Genomic DNA, 26,013 nt, shown 5'->3' on the forward strand with positions numbered 1-26,013 from the left:
TGCTCCAGCGCTGTTAAATAAATTAGGGAAACGGGGATCTGCAAACCAAGGAAGAAGCCAGAATGTTAAAAGTCCAATGTTTAATGTAAATCAAATTTACTAAATCACAAAGCTGTGAGAAGTCTTAAATTTAAGCATCCACCCAACACAATTTGCACTTCCGAATGTAAGCACACTTCAATGGTTACCTAGGCAGCTGCAAAAGCAAAACCTTTAGAATGCGCAACACATTCAAGGTTCAAAATAGCAGACAAGAGAAAAAAAAATAAAGGAGAAAAAAATGGTCTGCAAAATGCTATACATGTTGTATCCTATATGTTAATTGTACATAACAATAATGGCAGAAAGTGGCCCAGTGGTTAGTATTTCTGTCCTGCAGCTCCGAGTTTTATTCTGAGGTATCTACATGTTCTCCCCATGTCTGAGGGGGTTTCCTCTGGGTACTCTATTTCCATCCCACGCTCCATTTAACATGCACATTTCTTTTCCATACAAATAAGGTGCACGGATCTCTCGATGAATCATGAGCTCAGTTTGAATAAACACACTCTAAAAAATCTGAGATTTGCAAAAACTTGCTTCTTTCAGCATAAACCAACAGGGCACAGGCTTGAGCATGCTCAGTTTGCTCCTCTCTCCCCCTCCCTGCTGTAATCTGAGCCCAGAACTATAAGCGATCAGGGAGAGATTCAGGCAGAAAGTTATGTCACACCAAGCAGCTGCTAAACATACAGCGAGAGAGCTGTTTACTCAGGTATGGTAAAGCATTCTAAAGAATAAATATAGTGTTCTAGTTTGCACTATTGCAGCTAATCTATTGGCAATAAACTACTTATTTAAAGATTTTGCTTAAAATATACAAGAGAGGAACCAATTTCATAGAATTTGAATGGTGGTAGTACGGGATACTCAACTAAATTATCAAATTTGTGACACATGACATGTTAAACCATTTAAGTTAATGTGAAAAACTAATTGCAACTTGATGGAATGCAGGTTCAGATTAAAAGATGTTTAGGTAAATGTAACATTATGGATTTGAAGTCTAAAAATATTAAGGTTACTTATATTTTCATGAATCCTTCATGGAAAGGAACCTCCTTGCATGCCAGTCATAAATAGAGAGGGCCAGCGTATAAAAAGTATAAACTCTATAGTATATAATGCATACAATGGCAAAAAAAATGTGAAGAGTCAATTGAAGGCTCAAAAACATGTTGTGAGAATTTTTTGAAGCAGAGATCTGCCTTGTTTCACTGCTTTTCCCACAATTGTGCACATTTGTTACTGTGTTTAGGTAGCGTATAGATATGAATGGGATTATAGAACTGATTTGTGCTTCTCTTTTATAAAGCACGTTATAAACCCATCATGGGCATGATGTATAGCTTTAGACTTCAGTAAGTGATTACCCATCACCCCATGTGTTAGCTATAGACTAAGCTAATGATGTTAATTGGTCCTGAGAAGAGCGACTAGGCTATCAAAGGGTATGCAGAACTTGTGAAAATAAGTTATAAGATATTTTCCCCTCTGTTCTGAACTCAGACATGGTTGTGTTGGCAATATCTTTTTTTAAGATTTAAAAAATTTTAATTAAAAAAAAAAAGTTTTTAGCATGCAAGAGAATAAAATTCTACTGATATTAGCATTCAGTACATTATTCATTCAGGGACTGCTAAGACTTCCATTTTGGAGTCAAATCTAATTTTGAAGCAAATTAGTTACAGATAGATTTGTTTGTCTTACACTGGATCTACTTCATTAATTAGTTTTGTTTTGTTTTTTTCCCTTTCAATAGCAACTACCTGTACTGTGTAACTATGAGGGTTATGTAATAAAAGACACTACGTTTGCCCAGGAGAAGTAACCCATAGCAACCAATTAGCAGGTAGCACTTACTGGTCACATGCTTAAAGGGTTGATATAGCTTACTGCTCCTGGGCAAACTTAGTGCCTTTTATTACATATGGGGGTAAGTATCTAGATGCACAATATAGAGAGATGAATGACCTGAAAAATAATTTAGAAAAAACACACATGCCATTAAGTCAACTGATTTATACTTTTCCTACTCTCTACAGCATTGCATGCAAACTGCTTATGCAGAAAGACAAAACTAAAATAAAAGGCTCAAAATTAATTCTGCTAGGTTAAAAAGTAAAATGCTACTTTAAATTCATCTGCGTCCCTTCATTTTATAATCTGCAGTTCAAAAAGATAATAAGTAAGAGTGTTTTGCATGTGCAGCAGAAAACATTAACAGAATTTACTATGGTTTGAAAGAGAAGCTCGGAAAAAACAAACATAAACAAATAATGGCAATTTATTTATATACTCTGCAGAAAGGCATCAGCTATATGACATTCTGACAACTCTCCATGAAGAAAAACCCTAAGCTGAAAATATGAATTTCAGGGCATTTAAGTATGCTGTATTTATATATAAAAGAAAACTACAGGGAAAATTTTAAAGGTGCGGTTTACCTTCAAGTTAACTTTTAGCATGTGATAGAATGGCTCATTGTAAGCAACTATTTAATTGGTTTTTATTGTGTATTTTTAATAGTTTTTTAATTATTTGCCTTCTTCTTCTGACTCTTTCCAGATTTCAAATGGGGGTCACTAACCCCATCTAAAAAACACATTCTCTGTAAAGCTACAAATGTATTATTATTGCAACTTTTATTAATGATATTTCTTTTTGGTCCTCTCCTATTCATATTCCAGTCTTTTAATTCAAGTCAATACACAGTTACTATGGTAATTTGGACCCTAGCAACAATATTGCTGAAAACGCAAACAGGAGAGCTGCTGAATAAACTTAAAAACCACAAATGATAAAAAATTAAAACCAACTGCAAATTATCTCAGAATATCACTCCCCCTACAACATACTAAGGGGGTTATTTATCAATGTCCGATTTTATCTCAACATTTTCTGCTACAAACTCCAACCAAATCCGCTTGGGTTTTTTATGCTTATTTACGATTACATTTTCCCAAAAATTTGCTTTGCGGCAAAAAAATCAGATTTTCATGATTTTTTCAGATTTTTCCCTGTTATGCTTTTTTTTGGGTATAGCACAAAACCCAGCGCACATCAAAAAATCATTGGGACTTCTCCCATTGACTTATATGCAACCTCGACAAGTCTGAGATACCTGATTTTATAATTTGGACTTTTCCATTCTTGGGGTTTAATAAATTCCGAAAAATTCATGATTTTTTAAAAGTCAGATTTTAGGGGGGGAAAATTTTTTTTCGGGATCTTTGCATTCGGCGTTTAGTATATAACCTCTAAAAGTAAATTTTAGTCAATTATCTTGCATGTATGTATTTAGATTATGGGAGGAAACCCATGCAGACGGGGGGGGGGGAGGAGGAACATACAAACTAGATAGTGCCCAGGACCCCAGATCATTTTCATTTATCTGATTATGTATATCTTCAGCATTGTTTTCCACGCAAATTTTTGTCAGTAGCAATTTGCAAGATGCATGAAAATGCACAGGAATCCTTCAAAATTGAAGGAAAAAAGGTGCTGGAAAAGTTGTGTGACTGTTCGGAGGGTGGGGTGGGTGGATAAACTATTTTTGCAATTTTCAACATTTAATTAACCAGTAATATTTGTCTAATGCTGGGAATGCTTCACCAACTCTTTGTAAGTATGTTCTTCAAATCTTATTTACAAAGTTCAGCAATCATGGATCAGTCAGAAAAATCAGTAGTGTTAGGAGAAAAGAAAAAGAGAATGCTAGTACCCTATTCTCTGTCCTATTCCCGGGGTTCATACATTAACACAAGAACAATCCTCTGCTTTGAATTGGGTTTTAACTAAATGCGGAAATGAATATAGATTGAAACATTATATACAGTATATCAGCATATGACTAATTGATTCATTCTGAATTCAGAAGGTGTCCTTCTTTTGAAAGGATTTCCTAAAAATGGTCATTACATGCTAGTGTTGTTGCTATGGTTACAGAATTCCTACCATGAGAAAAATAATAATTTGTTATTACATTTTTGACAGCAGCAAGTTGGAGGAGTTCAAAATACAGAGCTACAAAATAATCTTAGATATATTTTTTAAAATGTGCTGTGCATGCAACAAGAGAAAAAAAAACATTCCCGCCCAGTGTACAACGATATATTTAATACTGTGGATTCCTGTGTGTTCAAGTAATTTGAGGAAATGATCTAAGGCCAGATAGTGAAACCAGGACAATTGAAAAGCTATTTCTGCAAATTTTTGTGTAATCCCTATGCTAAGGGAAGCTTGATGATAGATCATTCGTCACAGAATCACATGGAAAAGCAAACCATTGTGTGTTACTAATTAGGTCCAGTCACATTCAGGAGAATAGAAAAGCCGCACATGCTAGCAGTATGAAGCCTATACTGATGTGCTAGATTTCAGCTAAAGCTACCAAAGTTACCTAACGTCTTTTTTACGAGTGAAATGTAAACTCAAAGAACATTAAAAGGATGGGTACTCATTGCGTGCTACAAAAGATACATTATATCTATAAGAAGAAGTATAGAAATAAATACATACCCATTAAATGAACATGTTAAAAACTCTTTTACATTCTGTACCCTGCTTACACATATAGTAATATGGCAGGTAGCATAACAGTTCTTCCTTTAAATCAGCAGCTTTATTTGCTGTTCTTTCATGTTGAAGAAGGCCATACCAGATTACATTTATCATCTGGCCCCTGTACCCAGAGCCAATTTTGTTATTGTATACCCATAGACTAGTGATGGGCTAGTTTATTCGAATAAATTTGTGAAATAGGCGCGAAAATTCGCTGGTGAATTTTCGTAGGGGGCAATATTTTGACTGACAATTCCAACGCCGGCAACAATTAAGGGCGCCCATTGACTTTAATGCGTGTCAAATTGTCGCTGGCGTCAGAATTGTCGCCGGCGTCAAGAAAATTTTGACGCTGGTGTCAAAATCCGCATTTCGCGAATTTCACTGTAAATTCTCGAATTTTGCTGCAAAGTGAAAAGGGGAAAAATTCACCCATCACTATCATACACACCAACCCACCACTTTTTTCAAACTAATATCTGCTTTTATGCCAGAATGTGTCCTCCTTGCTACATGTAATACAACATTTAATACACAACATTTAATACACAAAAAATTCACCCATCACTATCATACACACCAACCAACCACTTTTTTCAAACTAATATCTGCTTTTATGCCAGAATGCGTCCTCCTTGCTACATGTAATACAACATTTAATACACAACATTATAGCTTCATATGATTTCACACAGTGTAGAATGGCTATGTAGCGGCTATGCTTTTTGTAATTTTTTTTTACACAGCTACAGCATATAATTCAGTTTTATTCCACTTATATTATATACAACTTTGTCCGTATGAACTGTGTTCGGTTAAATGTTTCTGAGAAATACTGTAAGTTTCCTCAGAGGAGAAGACACAAATGACATGATGTTAGGGGCACAAAATGCATATAAATCAATACAAGTGCTTGGCAAGCAATGTCAAGACTGAATGAAGTGCAGAAACATTCTTTACAGGGCTGCTATCCTCCCAAGTAAAGTACCACATTTCTAAATGAATCGAAGTGGCTTTTTTATGGGAGATTTTATCTTAAACAGCCTGAATAACTGCTTTAGACTTAATAGACTTACTTTTCACGACAGAAGCAAAGCACTACAATAAAATCAAGTTAAGTACTTGCTCTCTAACATAGAAGCGAGTCTGAATAAAGCCATCCTAATTTTCAAAGGAAAAACCTTGAAAGTATAGCCTGGCACTGAACAATGCAACAGCATTACCCTTATTTCCCTCATTTTACCTCCCCCCCAGTTAAAATACTAAGGTGATTTTGTTTTTTTATCTAACTTTTTATGGTACATTTTCAGCTTACATTCGTGTTAAGCATGAGGCTAAACTACATCTGACTTGATCAAATCTATGCAGGGTTGGAGAGTACAATCTACAATCATCCATGGGCAGGCAGGTAACCCATGAGGGTTTGTTGGGAATACAGCACAGCTTATCGTGGGAGGTCCAATGCATAATTTCGGTGGTTGACATTTAAAAAGGTGACTAGAACTAGAAGAGGAGGAATCAACTAGGAATTATGACTGCAAGCACTGAGGCCTGTAGAATTTACTAGGCATGAAGTTTGCTCCAGCAAAGAATATCTACAGTACAAGCTGCTGCAGCAGTTAGCTGAAGTTGCTACTCTTGTCACAGACCCCAGCAAGAAAACTGACCTCCAGGCAAAGGGAACAAATGGAGCAATTAAAGTGAATATTTTTTTCACAAATATGAGAACTTTAAGATAATTTTGCTATTGCAGGTGAGTCTTAAGGCAGGGAAATATGGCAGGATGAGCCATTTCCAGCCATGGACATTCTAGACATGTGTTAGTTATAAGCAACTTTTGTAATATGAATAGGGGTGATGTATTTGTTGACATTTAATTGTTTGTGTATGATATTTGTTTTTCAGCTAGGGATTCCTCATTGTGTATATGCATATTGCAGTCGCTGGAGGCGATTAGACAAAGTATGTCAGATACAGGGTTTGTTCCCATTCCATAATGGAGTACTACAAATTTGTCCCATGCCATGAGATAAGTACCACTCAATTGACATAGCAATGGTATAGTGCCAAATAGTTTTACAATTAAAAAAGGGCTTGACTCTTCTTTAATTGGGTGTAGCTATTCTCAAAAGTCCACTGTTGAAATCAAAGCACATATTAAAATACAAGCAAATCTGAGTTGTTTGAAGACATTCTTGAAGTCTGTGTAACAATTTTTTTTTTTTTAACCATCCGTGGCCTAACAAGATCTCACTGGACCCCACAGCAAATTCAAGGTAGGGTCCCAAAGCATTTTGCAATGTTGACAGTACAACCAAAATATATTAAAATTGTTCATTAATTAAGCCCTTACTAATCTCCTGGATCCCACCTGCAACTGCATGGTCTGTTTATTCTGTAATTTTGGCCATTAATGGTAATGGCCAAAATTACAGAATAAACAGACCATGCAGTAAACAAGTGAGCAAAATGTTGAAATCTTGAAAAAGCTGGGATATCTGCAGTGCTACATGCCGATACTTTTTCATTTTAAAACAATTTATTACCTATTCTTGCAAACTGGAATACAGCAGAGGGATATGAGGTATAAGCTTTTTCAGTGCCCTCCAGATGGCAGCTCAGTTTAGAGTTTTAGCATTGTCACCAGAACTATTTTAACAAATCTGGGCTAGATCTCAAACTCTCTGGAATACTTTTTTAAATCTGCAGCATATTCTGACAATTACAGACTGATTACAGATTATAGACAGATATGTTTCATTCATTGAAGACCTGTGTCAGACTTCCCATGTTCACACTCATACAGAGGCAATTTAATATGTAAACCAGGAGTGCCCATACTTTACTAACGCAAGGTCTATTTTTAGTGATGTTGTCCCGTTATGATCTACATCCATAAACGCTTTGTTAGCATTCTGTTCCATGGAAAATATTACTTAAATATTGATTCTTGAGAAAGTGTATATTGCTATATTTAACAAACAACTATTTTTTATGTAAGCTTAACATAATACATATCTGAAATAAAAGCATTAAACAGGAGAGTGATTTAGACAAGCTGTTTGTTGACAGTGTCTTGAGATCTACTGATGACCAGCTAAAGGCCTACTGGTAGATCCCAATCTACCTTTTGGGCACCCCTGATGTAAACTTTTTACCAGGACAATCAAGAATTCAAAAACCTTTCAACTGATACTAAACACCCAATTTAAAGCAGACGCACACCTAGTGCTAAATCTGTAAATTAAAATTAAATGGTTACACGCAGTTGTTTCCTTGATCGGCTATTATACCACTAATTTATAAATACATTATATAACAAAATACTTATTTTTCTATTATTTTTCTATTTAAGCAAGTCTACTCCAATGTCCAATGAGAAATTGTAAGGCGTCCTCGGCGCATCCAAGATGGCGGCGCCCAGAAGAAGCCATGCGGCCGTCAGCTATTTACGCTGGCGCATACTTTAGACGCTGGAGTCCAAAAACCTGCAGACGATGGCGCATATTCTGGCGCACGTCCTGTGACGTCATCTAGCGCGTTTTGCCGCGAAAATCCACCTATTTAAAGTCGCCAGAAGGTTCTCTCAGTGCCCGAGTATAGGTTCTTCTATCCTGAGTTCCTGGGTGCTTACTATTATTGATTCCTTGATCTTTGACTTTGCCTGAAAACTCGACTTTGATATCTTGCTGCCTGGACCGACCTCTGCCTGGAATATCGACCACGTTATCTTGCTGCCTGGACCGACCTTTGCCTGAACTGACGATTCTTCTGCCTAAACCCTTAGTACCACCAACTGTGTTTGCCTAGTTGCTTCCTCCTTGGTCCACACTCCAAACTGCGCCTTCGGGCCCTGACAGAAATATTGCATTAAAGCTGAACAATAACTAATATAACAACATTTTGCTATGGAAGACTACAGTTTAGTTTATTTTATTTATTTATTTATTTATTTAGCAGGTAACTCTAATAAGGACATCACTAACTGCTCAATGAAGGCAGCCTTCTTTTGCAAGAAATAGACACAATACTTTGATCTCAATTGAGAAATACATAGCGTATCCAAAACATCTTAAAATATAATTGATGTAGCCCAACATTTATCTACCAAGGCATGCTTCTCATTTCTTTACTTCTAACCATATTAATTTGAGGCATTATTAAAATGGCACTTGCATAGCTAAAACTCATTCCACGTCATATTTCCGTAGCTGAAAGAGAGAAAAGCCTGCCTGTAAGCACATATAGTATCACTATCTTAGTAAATGATGTTAGTGTGACCTGAAACAATAAGTCACTTGCATTAGAATACAGAGTGTATTACAGTAGAAACTATAGTGTATTACAGTATAACAGTATTTGTAAAATGGTATACAGAATTTATTTATCTCAGAATGCTAGTATGCAAAGAATGTAGCTATACTTGTGTTATTTACTGTATACATTCTTCAACAGAAGTCAAGCTCTATACAAAGCTGTACTATGTTTGGGAACCTTTCCTATAGTTCTTATGATATTCTTTGAAGTTTAGTTAAACTAAAATTTTCTGAAACTTAATACATAAATTCCAGGAAGGAACACATTTCCATGTATATTCAAAGTTACCTTTAAGCTTCTTCACACATAAATACCTCTTTGAAAAAAATGAAAAGTGGCTATATTATTATTTACTACATAGTCTTGATGTCACTTTACTGTTACCTATTCAAATACTTCTCCTCCATACCAGTGCTGCCATCTATTTTATGAATTTTGCCTTATTACCAGAAACAATGGAAATCAACTTTCCAGTGAAATACTTTACAACACAAATTCAACAGGATTCTACAATATCATTAGCTGCTATGTATCACCTTGAATTTTGAAGCAAAAACAACAGGATATAAAAAAAATACAAATCAGTTGCTCTTTCTTCCTTAATACTTGATTACTTATTGTAAATGTTCCAGTAAGGAGGAGAGAAGAAACGTGAGGCATGAGGCATTTCCCATTATGCAGAATTAAATAACCAATATATTTACAGGAAACTGCATTTGCAAGGAAGCTATAAAAAGTGTGCAATCTTCTGGCAAATGTGTAAAAAGGTACTAATGAAAACTCATGGTACAATATCTAGGATTCATGACGAGTTGGGATTTGCAACCTGTGGGTCTCCAGCTGTGAATGAACTATGAAGGCTGTCGAGAGTGAGCATAGTGAACAGCTGGCCGACAGGTGGCGAATCCCTGTTGTAAAAATCATGCAAAACAGGAAAAGATTAGGATAAAATACCTAGAAAGAACATCAAGCATCAAGAAATCGCAAAGCAGCAGAGCTGGTGGGGGAAAAAGGTTGGTGTGAGGATTATGATAAGTGGGGGAGGTGATGTGAGGGGGGTCAGGTGAGAATGGAAGGGCCTAGCAGAGCAGACATCTTGAAATATAGCCCTGAGGGCTGCTTCAGTGTAAGTATATTAAAGAGAGATCTGCTTTTGAGGGGAGAGCCTGAAATGGCCTTTGGTTTTTTGACTTTATAACCCCTTTTATAGTAAATGGTAGGTTTATTTATTTATTTTAAATAATAATTTGAGGATCAGTCCTATCCACATTAAAAATCCCTACTGGTGGATAAAATGTATATACAATGAACCAGGCTGTCCAAGTTATGAAATATATAGAAAAAACCAAAAACGCATTAATGGACTTAATCCACAAGTGACTGCAAAACAATCAACATTTTTATAAGTCTATTTCACACACTACTGGCACAATTAAAAACAACCTAAGCCATAAAATAAAAGGCACTACATTTTGGGATCAAGCACCATGGTATAAGATATTTATTCTTCTAAACTCTAAGTGAAACAGATGCTGAGAATAATCCTAACATATTTTGACAGCCGGTGTTACCCATTGTTCTGTATCTCTAGCTATAAAATTCCTGTCAAATATGTAATAGCCTATTTTATATGCATCTTAGCATAATCAACTAAAATCTAATTAGTCCTGTAAGATGGGGAGCCTGATTCATTAGACATCTTTGTGGATCACCCTATTTCAATAGATCCATAAAGATCTTTGGATTTATTTCAATACGATTAAACATATTATATTCACCACCCCGAAAACTGGTAACCTAAAAAAAATCAAATGAATTATTACATTCTAATGTATTTAGGATAGGATCTAAAGGATATATGCTTTTATAGCATTTGTCATCCCAGACAAGACTAAGACAATGGACTTTGAAAAATATGTCACTGCTCATTGCACTATGTTGGATCTGCTCTATTTTGGGGTGCCAGGCTAATTTATTGAGACAGACTGATCTTTAAATAAGTGTTATTTATTTACAAAGGCACTAAAAGGTATAACATAAAAAGGGAAATAACTAAGATGGAAGGAGGACGAAAGGGATAGGGAAAGGTGCAATGGAAGGGAGCGGAAAGGGACTAACTAACAAAGTATTTACAATGCTCTTTATATACACATAAGGAAGACCATTCAAAGAAGCATACTACCCTTTTCCCAGGATAGCCACACCCAAAAGACAGTCCCAGCCAATCAAGTTGATGTCATCTGATGAGCCATGGAAACTTCCAAGTTAGTAGTGTCCTGTAGATGGCGGTGTAGACCAACTAATGATATTTAAGATGTCCTGTGGGTGGCAGTGTTGAACAGACAGTGACTTCCATATCTGACCTTTATTCCCAGGGTCTGAAACCTGTTCTGACACAATGAGGGTGTAAAAAACATATCCTTTCATCCTTTGTTGTTGGGATCCTCCCATGCCATTCATTGCCTTTGTTGTTTCCTCACCCGATGCCGGTCTATGGACTGTTCTCTTTGTCCATGATAGGTGTTCCTCATTTATACAACAGTTAGGAGATAGATATGAAGGCAATCGCCTTTTATGACAGGATAACCTTTGTTTTGTCATCTGTGTTTATAGTGTACACTGCCCTGAGCCCAGAGTCACTGTTAATTCTTTAACTCACTTAGTTATGGGATATGAGATATGAGATATTACACACTACACCCACTGTAGCATTTGCTAGATAAACTATTATTTACTATATTCCAAATTTTAATTGCACATATCCTTTTTAAAGACTTTCTTGAAAAGTGGATTTCTTTCTCTTTCCTCACAGAATAACAACCACATGTTCAAAGAAACATTTTTTGCTTACTGCATTAACAACTTTTATTACATTACCCCTTTAGGATATTGCATGCTGAGGTTTAACAAATCCCTAAGAAGATGCTTTTTCTACACAACTACAATATACAATATACGTGACTTTAAATTCTGTTCAGCTAATTAGTATTCTATAAGTATGCCTGTGGGACGGAGATCATTTGATTTCAATGATTTTCAAGCAACACAATGTAGCCTCAACAAACATTTTAAAAGATGTTAGTTACATATTTACTATTTTTTTAGCTTCTCAGAGCCTACTTTGTATCATGACATTATCTTAAGGAATTGAAGAACGTCAATATTATTCCAGTTTTCATGTGGTTTTAGTCTGCATTTAGGCTCTTAGGTTTGGAAACATTATGTTTTAGAGAACTATATTTTATTGTATTATCATTTTGTCATCTTGGTTTAATGAGAAACTAAACATATCTTGTATGAGAAGAAATATAGTTGTCAATGTAGTATTGGACATTTTGCCAAAGTAGTAAGATGTTATTTAAATATCATTATTTTAATAGCAGTTATTTACATTGACAAAATAATTGATAGCAGTAAATATCAATTTTCGCAAAAGAAGTTCTTATCATCTCATAGGAAATTATGGGATTTTGTCAGGCTGCAGCTAAAGAAATAATTTAGCCAATATTTTTTTTTATAAAGAAACTTTAGTTTGATTGTTGTAGATTTTTAAGGTTCTTTATAAGTAGTGGAAATTAAGAGATGTATTATTAAATGAAACATTTCCATTGTAATAGGAGCTTTATTTTTAAAAGTAGGAAAATGGTAGAATATGACCATTTATCACATACTTACCCAGGGAAATGTAAATTAATCACACAATGCAATATGCATGAAAAAACACCACAAAAAGCTACAGATGAAGCCACTTGGATTTGTGAGTTAAATGCGTCATGACTCAGGGTTAATTGAATAAACTGTGTTATCTAAAGTCATCTTAACTCATTTAATGCATGTAACCTTTTCATTAGCATACAAAAGCACCATTGTTCACAATGGTGAATGCTTTAATTAGGTGGGATGTTGTGACGCAGTTTTCTGTGTTAAATGAGATAAATGGGATATCTGTGTTTAGTTATTCTGTGTCAAACAGACAAACCAAAGTGGCTGCATCTGTATTAGTTATCAAGCTATTTTAAAATACCAGACTATTCAAAGGAATAATATCAATGAATTTGGTGTAAATAAAAAGCATTGCCAACAGTTTGTGAGTCATGGCCATATTATTGTCATGTTTAAAATTCTGTGTGGTCATCTCTCTCTCCATCTGCTGTTGACAAACAGATGAAACACTGGCATCCCATAGACTGGGGAAAATAGGAACAGATATTTGTATAAATATTAGAATCTAGCTTGATGTTTATTTCATTCTCTTACCCAGAATACATTGTCAACAAAAGCTGTACATAGTTTTGCATTTACAGAATTATGTTTAATGGATGAAGATAAGCATATTCAATTAGTATTTATTTGCAGAGTCCCCAGATAAACATTTAGGATATCCTTATTCTGGAATTGCTTCTTTACAGTCTAGAGGTGACAGATACATAAAGCAATGGATTATCTGCTTATAATTTTACATGTTCAAAAACTGCTGGTAATGAGTTTAGCGCTTAATAACCAAAAACTCACCCCCGTTCTATTCATTTCTATGGAATTTTTGGAACCATATTTATCAACGGTGAGTTCTAAATTTCACCCATTGATAAATATAAAGTTTTTATTTATTAAGTTCTACACTCACATTTTGATTAACCTGCCCCTAAGTTTCTTGAAAGATTTAGGAGTTCGGGCTACATCAATAAAATTTGTTAACAAAATGTAGATTGTAGAGCTGATGATGATGATGTGTAGGGAGATATCTATTGAACTGATGCTGAGTAATGGGTTAAGTAAAATGAATCTCCAGAGGAATCCAAGGTGTTTCTACTTTTTGCTTCTTCATAATGCATCAATATTAAAGCACATCTTTATATTTTGTCAAAAAGTTGTATCTAACAATTACCACCCTTTCAGTAAAGATTATATCAAATTAGCACTGTCAAAGAACATTGCAGACTTTCAGAAGAGAAATGACAACTTTTAATTGGACTGTCTTCTAACAGCACACTGTATTTAAACAGCAAGAGGAATATTTAAACAGTGAACACTGTAAAAGAGTGAGGCAAAATATAAAACCGCATGGCTGCTGCATTTTGCCTTTGTCACGCTTTTAATCAATGTTAATAAGTATGTCAGTCAAGTAATTTTAGGGACTGGAGGGCTATTATTGAAAAAATGTTTTGGCTGTAGCCATTATTTATGAAATGTTGACATCTTATGCTTTAATTAGAATGTTTATCATTCAAATCAGCTCCTGTCATTGTGTAGCTTTTGCGCCTACCACATGCAAATGCCCAGGGTAGTGTAATGAAGAGCTAGTCCAATTATGTTTTGGACTGATGAAACCCACACAAGTACAGGAGAGTATACAATGTAAATACAGAAAGTACCCAGTACCCCATGTAAAGAAATGGGGGGGGGGGGTAGTTAAGATTTGAAAAGACAAAATGTTTCTCTGTAAACTCTTTAGAACAACATATTTTCTCCTGGGAGGCTGCCAGGACAAAGCAACAAAACAGTAGTCCCCCTCAGAGGACTAATGGAGCACACACTGGCTGGCAAATGTATACCTTGCTACACTTACAAAAAACAGAAAGAGAAAAGGCAATCTCTTTGGCCACACCTACTTTGTTGTCATATTCCCAAAATACCATGACCATTTAGTTCTTCCATCCTTTTCCAACTGCTGCTTTGTGACATTAAGGTGGCAAATTTGCTTATTTGTCTCTCCTTACTTTTTGTGTGTGTTGGGCCATCTGTACATGTTCCACAAAAACATGTACCAAATAGCAAAACTTCTTTGCAGTTTCAGGTGTAGTCGGCTTCAACAACTGAGCTATAAAATTCTCACTAAGTGGTAGAGAACCCCTGCAAAACTCAATAACCTATTTCCACAGACTTCAGGTGTATGCTGGCCATGTTTAGAGACAAAAGGTACTATGTTATAAATGTTTTGGGCGTGCCCACAGATAATTTCTTACTGGGACCAGATAATCTCTGTCTGAAGAAATCCTAAACTGTACATTAAAAAAAATCACCCTGCATACTACCTTTTGTTCCATATAGAGAAGGCCATCTTGTTTTTAAAAAATCTTAAGAACCCTATCTGTTAAACGTGGCAAAATATCTTATTCCTTTACATTGGAAATCTCTACATATGCCAACAATAAAAGATTGGTTCGCCAAAATAGAGGAGCTGTATGTTTTCGGTGAACTCTCTGCAACTACACATGAACAAAACTCAATCTTCACTGCCATTTGGTGGAGAGGACTAGATTTTTAAAAAACAGATCTCTATAAATCTTTCATCTAAATCTCCTCTCCACTCTTCACACCCTCTCCACACTCCCATCCCTACATACCCTGCCCTATTCCCAGGGGCGATCCTGGCCCCTCTGCCGCCTGAGGCAGCAGCAGTTGCTGCTGCCCCCCTTCCCCCAGGAATTCGCTCTTAAAGTACCAGGAGCAGCATTTTTGCTGCCCCTGGTACCTAGTGGGGCGCTGCCGCCTGAGGCGACAGCCTCAACTTGCCTCATTGACGAAGCACCCCTGCCTATTCCCCACCACCACTGCCTACTTTAAATGTTCTTTTACTCTCTTTTGTGCAATTGTGGTACAGAAATATTGGCAATTATGAAAATTGCTCTTATTCCTTGCACTTTACGGTTTGTAAAATTTCAATAAAAAAAAAAATTACAATTAAAAAAAATAAAAAAGATGGCTGTGTGGCCATTTAAATCTGACCAGGGAGCCATGAGTAGTGTTGGGCTGGCAGATGGGGAGGGGCTATGAGGCCACTTAGGACCCCCTTCCCCCGCAGCATGATCCTGTGGGGTCCGTTACTATGACACTGCTATGAATTGAGAAAGAAGGGCATTACATAGATTAGTTTGGAGTGAGTTGTGGGAAGTATAGCAAGGTACAAGTTCTGGAAGGTCTGGAGCAGAGAACTGGATTTATGAACCATAAAAAATATATTTAACAGGGGGCCATATTTATTTTAACTTACCAGTATTATTTAGTTACAAAAGCAAGATTCATTTATATTGCAAACTAAACAGCAAATACCAGGGTTAAGATTAACAGGCATTTATCGATTCATATCAAAAGAAACAAAAACAATTGCTGACCTTTGTGAAAATATATCTCTGTAAGGGCTGCCGTGCTGAAGGGCAATTCCATATCCTCTGTCTGCAATCGTGTTGCCTACTGTGTAAAACGAACAGTCCGGGTCATTTATTGCAACATATTCCAGTACTGTGGCATCCCAAACAAAGGCGTAATTTCCATGTTTTACCTAAGGAAGGATAATATGGCAAATAAGTGATATATAATAAGCTGAAATGTAATGTTTCTAAATTTAAAAAAATTTAAAATATACTTTCCCTGTGTATAAAATATCAAAAATCGAGTAAACAAATAAACAAAATAGCCAGTGAAGGACCGAAGAGGATTGTGCCTGGTTGAAACTGACAGTTTAAACATTCGAGATAGCGTTTTGTAGCATTCTCCTAAACCATGATACAGAACAATCTTTGTGTTCAGATCTTTTGAGAGTTGCTTTGAGGATTCCATGATGTCACTCTTCAGAGGAGAGTCAAACAGAAGCACAACTTGCAATTAGCCACCTTAAATACCTTTTCTCAGGATTTGACACACCTGCCTATGAAGTTCAAGGCTAAATGAGCTAATCCAACCAATTTGGTGTTGGCAGTAATCAGTATTGAGCAGTTACATGCAATTAGCAAAATTACAAAGGTACCAACATTTTGACAGTTTTTCACATTTGATTTAAACTCATACAACTGAATACTGCTTCAATAAAAATCTTTCTTCAGAAAACACCCCAGTACTCAGATGTTCCTGGAAAATGCAAGACATACCACTGTTATCTTTTTTGTTGAAAGTCAAGTAAATTATAATGTAGGCTGAGAGGGGTTCCCAAACTTTTCCACATGACTATTTGATTTTATTATTTGAGTTTATGGAACATGATCTTTCTGGATAACGGGCTCCCGGTTAACAGATCCCGTACCTGTATTTTTGTTCAATTTAGCATTGTCACTGTTACATAAGAACATAAGATTTAAAGAAAATATTTATTTTCATCTTTTCAATTCCGTTTTATTGCACATTCCTTTTCCCTAGATGATCTTGATATAAATAATTTAATAGCACGGCTGAATCGCAATATGGTAAAGTTAACATCTGTATCAGGGTAAAAAAGTTATGCATTACAGTTCATGAACTGCAAAACATGGACAGTGGAAATATGCCATTACAGTAAAGCAGCAGGCAATGTTTAATTTTGAATGAGAGAGAATCTGTTAAGTTAATTCAAGAAAGTCCATCCCTCTGTGAAAAAGTAATTACTTTCTAGCACTGTCATGTGGAATATTAAAAAGATTTTTGGATTCGGCTTGGAATCTGGCACTTCAGTAATCATATTTGAACCTATAGCGTATTTGCTGTAACTGTATTTGCATACAGGTTTATTAAACAATTTGCATGAAAAAAAATCTTAGAAAACCTAGGAGTTGTAAACTAAGGGGCCCATTTATTAAACATCAGTTTTTTCTGGTTGAGGTTTTTAGGGGTAAAACTTGAATTTTTAGTTGAAAAAAATCGAAATTTCCAAAAATACGCCATCTCAAACTGGCTGAGGTCATGTAGAACTCATTGGAAGATGTCCTTGAAATCTAATCTGAAAAAGTCAGGGTTTTTGTACGATAATCAGAAAAAGTCGAGTTTTCGCACTTGATAAAAACTTTTTCAGAGCGTCAATCGCACAATACAAATTGAAGCTCGATTTTGTAGTGCCGTTTTGTCGCTCTGATTTTTTTCGAGGAAAATAATTGATAAATGATTTCAGTTTGTGGAAGGTGTTAGGTCGACTTTGTTTTCAGAAAAATTAGATAAATTAGAGTTTTAGTAAATCAGCCCCTAAATATAATGTTTATGAATGTTTTTCTTAATGTTGTATTGACTTTAATTGGCATGCGGTGCTCTATCTTCGAATTCTGAATTTACACCTATATGTATTTTTTTTGCAGAATACAGTTTTCCTAGCTCTGGCATTTTCTCTTGTACGGTCACAAGACATTGGTTTCAGAGAAACAGTATCAGTACCAGGAGAAGGGCCATTGCTGCTGGTCCAACCCCATGCTTTGGTGTAATTTAAACTGTTTTTCCATGTCTTTGTCACAAGTTTAGAGGGGTTGTTAACACTGCCAGATAATCCGTGGATCCACACCTGGTGAGATATGCTACATGAGGAGGCTTTATTTACAGCAGGAGACTCCTGGGACTATTTCAGACCTGCTAGCTAGTTCAGCAGCAGGTAAATGCGATTGTTGTTTTTATTTATTTTATTTAATAAAATTGTTGTCTGTTTTCTCCCATAACATTGTCAAGTGCCTTAATATTTGGTTTCACAGTCAAATAAGAGCATTCATGCTATAGGAACCCCTGCCTTTCCCCAGACAAGCAAAATACTCTATAATTTGAACATAGAAAGGCTCTTAAGATATGTGGCCCTCCAGCTGTTAAACTGACAACCCCAAATAATATTTTCTGTTTTGCGCAGCTTCAGCTTTTTTCCCTTGTATGGCCACAAATAAATGTATGATACAATCTCCTGTTCTAGGAAAACCCAGCCTTCATTCTGTGCATGCTTTCAAGAATTAAAGGAATGGTAACACCAAAAAATTAAGTACTGTTGCCCCACACTGGTTAAACTGATCTCTTTGCAATAGAAACACTACTCCAAGTTTATAAACAAGCTGCTTTGTAGCAATTGACATAGGGCTAACTCACAGGTTAAATAGCAGATAACAAATAAGCTCTGATTATAGCTTATCTGCTATGTAACCTGAGTCTCTTCTCCTTTAAATGGCTACCTCCATGGCAACACAGCAGCTTATTTATATACAAAAAGAGAAAATGCCGGCTCCAATCTCCTTTGGACTAGTTATAATATATCAATAGAGCAAATCAATTATAAACTTTGCGGGTCAATTCATTATTTTTATGTATATATATATGTATATAAAATGCTCAAATTGCTCAAAATTCTACGTTGATGTAGACCGCTAAGCAATCCTTACCAAGCAGAAAAATCTGGCCTGGGTGTCCAAACCCCAGGCCCTTCACTCCAATTGTTAGATAATAGAAAACAGCCAAAGAGCTTTACACTCACCAAGTTAGCCGAATGGTCCGGGTGCCGTGCCCCGAACCCGTAGCTTAGGCAAACTCTGTCTTCAAAATAAATCTGCACGCACTCCTGCAACCATGGCCGTGGAGGTTAAAAATGTAACTTTATTCCATGTAGTTAAAAGATATGCGTCCTAACGCGTTTCGTATCAGCAGATACGTAATCATAGGCACTCTGTGCCTATGATTACGTATCTGCTGATACGAAACGCGTTAGGACGCATATCTTTTAACTACATGGAATAAAGTTACATTTTTAACCTCCACGGCCATGGTTGCAGGAGTGCGTGCAGATTTATTTTGAAGCTTATTTATATACCAGTATATAGCTATTATATTGCTTCTGAAGAAAACACACCAGTTTTACTAGTGCAGAACAAATTGCTTTAAAACAGTCATACCGTTTCCTTGATTTCTACATTTTACACAATGATAGAATTTTTGTGCAGGAAAATACACCACAATGCTCAGTCAGTTTATCCCTCTAAGTATATGAACAATAAGGAGCATATACTAGATTGTGGTAATACAGGTAGGGGATCTATTATGCAGAAACCCTTTATCCAGAAATCTCTGAAAAATGGCAATATTTACCATAAAGTCCTGTTTCAGTAAACAATGTTTGAATTTATTAATGGTTTCCTTTTCCTCTGTAATCATAAAAAAGTGCATTTTAATTGTAAGTATGTATGTATGCTTTTATTTGTATAGCGCTCCTTGAGGGCAAAGCACTGCACAGCAGAACAGTAAATTGGTAGAAGAAACAGGGGGTCATTACAACAATAAGTACTAATTATAACAATACAATACACATACATAGAATATTTAATGTAATATCACAATATATATTAAGTGCTTATTGTCAAGGAGACAAAAGGAGGGAGGTCCCTGTAGGCAGAGGGGGGGGGGGTAACATACAAACACAAATCAGAGGGATTTAAGTGCTGTAGGTTACAGTGGGTGACACTGCCATATAAGTGCCAGTTCCCAGTTCAGGTATTCCAAGAGCAAGTGCTCCAAGACGTAGTCTTTGAGTTTAGATCTGAAGGCATTGATGGAGTATTCTCTCAGGAGAGATTCAGGAATGGCATTCCAAATATAAAGTGCATCAAGACAGAAGGGCTTGATGTGGGAAACAGCAGTATTAGTGGGGGGGGGGGGTTGCAAGCAAGTGGTTACTCAAAGAGGAGTAGAGGATTCAGCCAGGAACAAATAGAGAAACAAGAGATGAGATGTAGTTAGGAGTAAAGGAGTTAAGGGCTTTGAAGGTTATGTAACTGATGGTATCTAAGCTGCGTCAATTCTTGTTGTCGGGAAAACAAACCATTTTTTATTCCCCAGGATCCAAGCTTTCAGGCTAATACTAGATGCATATCTGTACCTGAAACATCTACTGAAGTCTGGAGAGAAAAAAGATGAGCGAATCAAGCCATAATTATAATGATTTTTAAAAATGACAGCAATTCAGGATCCTCAGGGGCATGCGGCTATTTTTATTCCAATTGAGATTGATACTAATGCTTCTTCTGTTTATTTGCACCTTTTAAATGTATGCAGCATCTAATCACTACCAATTTGTCTTTGATTTAGCATGATGGTACCGTTGTTTGAATAAAGCCTACTTTGAAAAATGGTGTATCAATGTAAAATATTCTGAATAACTAGCAGTGTTATTTAGAGATTTGTAGACTGGAAATCAGGGACATATGGGATCTTTATGCATGATGCATGGATTCCTAAATAATTAAATGCTCTAAATACAGAATGCTTGATAAAATGCAGAAGTAAAAGTTGGCATTTTACAAGATTTGCATTTGTCACACATCCTTGCTTTTTATGCTCTCATAATTCCAAAGGTAAAAAGGCTTTGTCTTAGGTTTCATTTCTACAACTTTCTTATTTAACAGATATTATGAATGCTAAAAACATGTTCCGTATTGCAAATACATCATAAATGCCTTAATAAAATTTCTGTAGAATTGATGATGCAAAGATTTTTTCATTTGACATTATTAAATGTTGTGTTACAAGCCAAAACTTGAAAAAACTAGGTTTTGATTGTTGTTATAAATTTCATTATACAAGTGAAACAAATGAAACATTGTGAGAATTGTGGTTACTCTCAAAACACCTTCTTAAAGGAGAATTAAACCCTTAAGATGAATATTGCTAGAAATGCCATATTTTCAGGGGCGTAACTACAGAGGAAGCAGACCATACAATTGCAGATGCAGGAATGTAGAGAGCCCAGTAAGGCCCTAATTAATAAGCAGTTTCAATATATTTTGGTAGAACTGTTTCACTTGAATTTGCTGTGGGCCCAGTAACATCTTGTTATGACACTGCATATTTTAGTTGCATATTCACAGCCTTGTAATCTGGGGCAGATTTATTATGTGGTGATGCAAAAACCGGCAGAATAATTTGCTACACATAGCCAGGCATTGCTGTGCAAAAAACGGCGTAATTCTTTGACGTGGTTTTTTTTTTAGAGTGACTTCCACCAGAAGCAATGCAATTAATTGCAGCAAATCTGGCATTCACATGGCATAAAATAACACACACCTTCATAAGCTTGCCATTTATTTTACACAGCTGTTTACACAGTTTTTTGTGTTTTACAGAGCATTATAAATATGCCCCTTAGTGTGTTCAGAAGGTAATCTTAGGGGTTGCCACAAGTCAGACAGAAAATAATGTTTGCATGTCTTATAAGCTGATGCTACAGGGCTGATTATTATATTCTGATCCTTATTGCATTGATTTCTGAATTGCCATGTAATGAAAATCCAAATTAATTACTAATCAGCCTTGTATAGTGACATATATATTTTATATATACAGTATGTTTTGAGTGGGTCTCAAAGCTCGGGTAACTGACAGCAGCACAGAGCATGTGCATTGAATCAGCAGAAAAGAAGATGGGGAGTTACTGGGGGCATCTTTAAAAGCACATATCTTTACTGCTAAAACCTTTGGCTGCCTTGGGCACCACAAAATATAATGTGTAGCATTTTACATTACTTATTTTTTAAGCTGTAGTTCTCCTTTAAGGGTATCACTGCTAACATGCATTCTACCAGCTGTATTATACATATACAGGTATGGGATCAGTTATACGGAAACATATTATTCTGAAATCTCTGAATTAAGGAAAGGACATCTCCCAGAGACTCCCATTTTAATGAGATAATTAAATTTTTTTAAAAATGATTTTTTTTTCTATGTAATAATAAAACAGTATCTTGTACTTGATCCAAACTAAAATAAAAGTAATCCTTATTAGAGGAAAAACAATCCTGTTGGGTTTATTTAATGATTTTCTTTAAATGGGTAGGCAAATTATGGAAAGACCCCTTATCTGGAAAACCCCAGGTCCCAAGCATACTGTGTAACAGGTCCCGTTCCCATACTACCTAACAGCAAAAGCCATTACAAAATATATATCTGGAGTAAATCTATATGTTTTGTTTTCTTGGTCAGCTATTTATCATCTCTGTTTCTTTTCTTTACCTTTCCATTTATCACTTCTACTGAAACTAGAACAAGAAAAGATCCATTTCAGTCTCTTTCTCTCTGATTCATGTCCTTGTATTAAATGGGCAGTAGTTGTGTAATTGAAATTTTCTTGTGGGTCACACTGACTTCTAGTCACTAAATCCCATCTGAAAAATGTTTATACTGCCAGCAATTTTTCAGCTTCTCAAATCAGAGACAAAATAAAGTGGAAATGTGTGATGGAAATGTATCTTTCAAAATTAACATTTAGCAACTAAGTAAAAGAAATTTCATACTATAAAAAAAAGCTATTTGCTGTTGCCGAGTTTGAAAATCCTTACTTCGTGTACACTTAATCCTGTAGATATTAAAATCTCATAAGTAGGGACTTCTAAAACACGTTGAATTGTGATGAATAAAAGCTTATTTATTTATTGATAAATATAAATAGAATGTTAGCTTGGACTATGTGCATTAAGTCTCTACTACTGACACGTTTCGTGCCACATGGCACTTCCTCAGAGTATAGCATATTTTTTTTTCACAATACACAACTTTATAGCTATAAACAATTACTGACAATTTCACTCAATTATCCTTAAAGGGATATTCCCTGAAATCTGTATTACCATGCTATAAATGTTATTTAAATTTTTTAAAAAACAACAATAGCTAAAAACAATGGTATAGCAACGTTTGCTTTTACCTTTACTCTTATTTTCTTTTAGCATGTTACTACTAACACTATACTTTTTACGGATTACTCTATTACATTAGTTCAGTATCTCTCCTATTCTATAAAATATTTAAATTTCACAATCTTTGTTAAGACCTATAGGCTTTTCAGTCTCTAAGGTGAACATCCACCATGCTTCTCTTTTATTCGTTAATTATTCCAAATTTCCTTTTCTCTAATCCAATCTGACATGCTCTATGCCTTGAAAAGATATACAGTTGTCATTACCATTATGTATATGTAAAATATGTTTAGCTATAGAGGATGATAAATCTTTTCCCCCCCCACACAATATCTTCTAGGATTCTGTCCCTTATTCTCCGCATAGTCCTACCAACATCCACAATTGCATGTTGCTAAATATATCATGTTACTAGTTTTACAATTAATGAACGTTCTGCAATCATATTCTCTTCCTGTAGCTGTACTTATGAATTTCTTTGATAGATTAATATAGCTACATGCCTTACAAACTCTCACTCCACATTTGTAAGTCCCTAGATAGTTTAACCAATTTGATGTTTTACGTTCACGCTTGTTTGGGAGCATGCTAGGGGAAATATGACTTGCAATAGATCTATTGAGAGATGCAAAGCAGGAAGCTGTGTTCTGGCTATTATGTTAGACATTCAGTCATTTAGACTCCAGCCTTTATAGATTACATTTTTGGCTAACTAACTATATTAGAAACATTTTTATTTTGCACAGCCTATCTATTTATCCAGTTTTTATTTTTACAATGAACTGTCCCTTTAAAGGGTCATCAACCCATGTGCTTGCTGCAAGCAGAGGAGGACTAAAGGAGAAAAATCACATCACATTTGTGCTCATTCTTGAAGCACTTGCAAAGGCATATCTGCACTCTACTTGCCATCTGAAAGGTGTGGAAGTTAAGGGATGCATAGATGGGCAAGGTACATGCCTATGTCTACCTCCCTCTCATGAATAAAGCATTGTTGACCACAGACTGTGCTGTATTCATGGTGGCAGACACAGATCTCTGTGTTGGGCCCAATGGGGGGCCCAATGCACTTCCTGCTTCTTCTACCTTGACCCACTGTCATTACTTCATTGAACGTTTAAACTATTGGTTTTATGAAGCAATCTACCCACTATGTTTACCAATAGATATTGCAGATACAATTCAACTCATATTTTATTTTTTGTGCTATTGCCATTCTGTATTCAGTTTGTATGTGTCTATTCCAAACCAAATTATTTCTGCATTTTTAAGTTAAGTTTTAACATGCCGTGCCTGTAAATGAAGTAGCAAACAGATATAACAAAAGCTATAAGAAACAAGTTATTTAAAATTATATTTTCAAATGGCTATAACCAAACATTAGGGTAGCTGTACCAGATAATAGCCACACATTAGGGCTGCAGTACTAGTCCAGATGTGCAACAGCTCTGTAAGAGTAAATAAGATAATCTGCTGGTGCTTTGAATGTGATTAGACATCTTTTGGTATTTTTTCTACTGAGAGAAGGTTTTGCACTCAAGGTTCAGTACATAAGACTTAGCTGAACATATGTAAATAATGGATCAATGCCATAACATAGCAGCATGCACTATTTTATTGTTAAGGTGGCCTTGCATGTTAAAATTATCCTACAAGTAAATATAGAAACATATGAATCCTGTGAATATTTTGGATTGCTGTAAACCACAAAATAGACATTCTGCAACTAGTTATAGTACCATTAGACAACTATATTGAAAGTGATGTAATGCAGCTGAAATACATTTATAACAAGAACACAAAATAGTAATGTTTCCCTTTCTAGATGGCCAGATTAAAAATGAAGCATTGCAGATATTTTGCCAACTGTAGACATGAAAGTATATCACGGGCAGTTTTGGTCTATGATTCTGGAAATTTTTATGCAAATACAGAAAAGTTAAATTTTCCACAGATTCTTTTGTCAAATGTAGTCTACTAAAGCAACTGTTACTACTATGGTATATGGATAAAGTTACAAGACTAACTTACTATACAATCTATACAAGTGCAATTATAACTTGGTCACTTGGTCTAACAATGAACCAAAGTGAAAAAAGAATTTCTGAAATATCTCATATAAATACATAACGTATAAATACAAATTAAAAACACATTTGTCTAAGTTGGGGAACTGGGCAGCAAACTGGAAAATGAGGTTCAATGTTGATAAATGCAAGGTTATACACTTTGGCAAAAATAATATAAATGCAAGTTATACACTAAATGGCATTGTGTTGGGAGTTTCCTCAAATGATTAGGATCTAGGGATTTTTGTAGAACAAGTTGTCTAATTCTGGGCAGTGTCATTCTGTGGCTACTAATGCAAATAAAGGTCTGTCTTGCATAAAAAAGGGCATTAACTCAAGGGATGAAAACATAATTATGCCTCTTTATAGGTCCCTAGAGAGGCCTCATCTGGAGTATGCAGTGCAGTTTTGGACTCCAGTCCTTAAGAGGGATATAAATGAGCTGGAGAGAGTGCAGAGACATGCAACTAAATTGGTTAAAGGGATGGAAGACTTATATTATGTGGGTAGACTGTCAAGGTTGTGGTTGTTTTCTCTGGAAAAAAGGCGCTTGCGAGGGGACATGATTACACTTTACAAATACATTAGAGGACATTATAGACAAATAGCAGGGGACCTTTTTACCCATAAAGAGG

General features: G+C 35.6%; 1 protein-coding gene across 5 annotated transcripts in view; it reads right to left on the reverse strand.

Moving 5' to 3' along the window:
• Nucleotides 1-26,013, reverse strand: part of grid2.S (glutamate receptor, ionotropic, delta 2 S homeolog) — a 612,233-nt gene that overhangs the window by 33,466 nt on the left and 552,754 nt on the right. For all 5 annotated transcript variants that reach the window (XM_018252173.2, XM_018252166.2, XM_041590791.1 and 2 more), the window contains one exon: nt 16,032-16,198. In XM_018252173.2, coding sequence (XP_018107662.1) covers nt 16,032-16,198 — 167 coding nt within the window. The remainder of the gene's footprint in view (nt 1-16,031; nt 16,199-26,013) is intronic.

Source organism: Xenopus laevis, chromosome 1L, assembly GCF_017654675.1.
Source record: "Xenopus laevis strain J_2021 chromosome 1L, Xenopus_laevis_v10.1, whole genome shotgun sequence".
NCBI classification, from domain to species: domain Eukaryota; kingdom Metazoa; phylum Chordata; class Amphibia; order Anura; family Pipidae; genus Xenopus; species Xenopus laevis.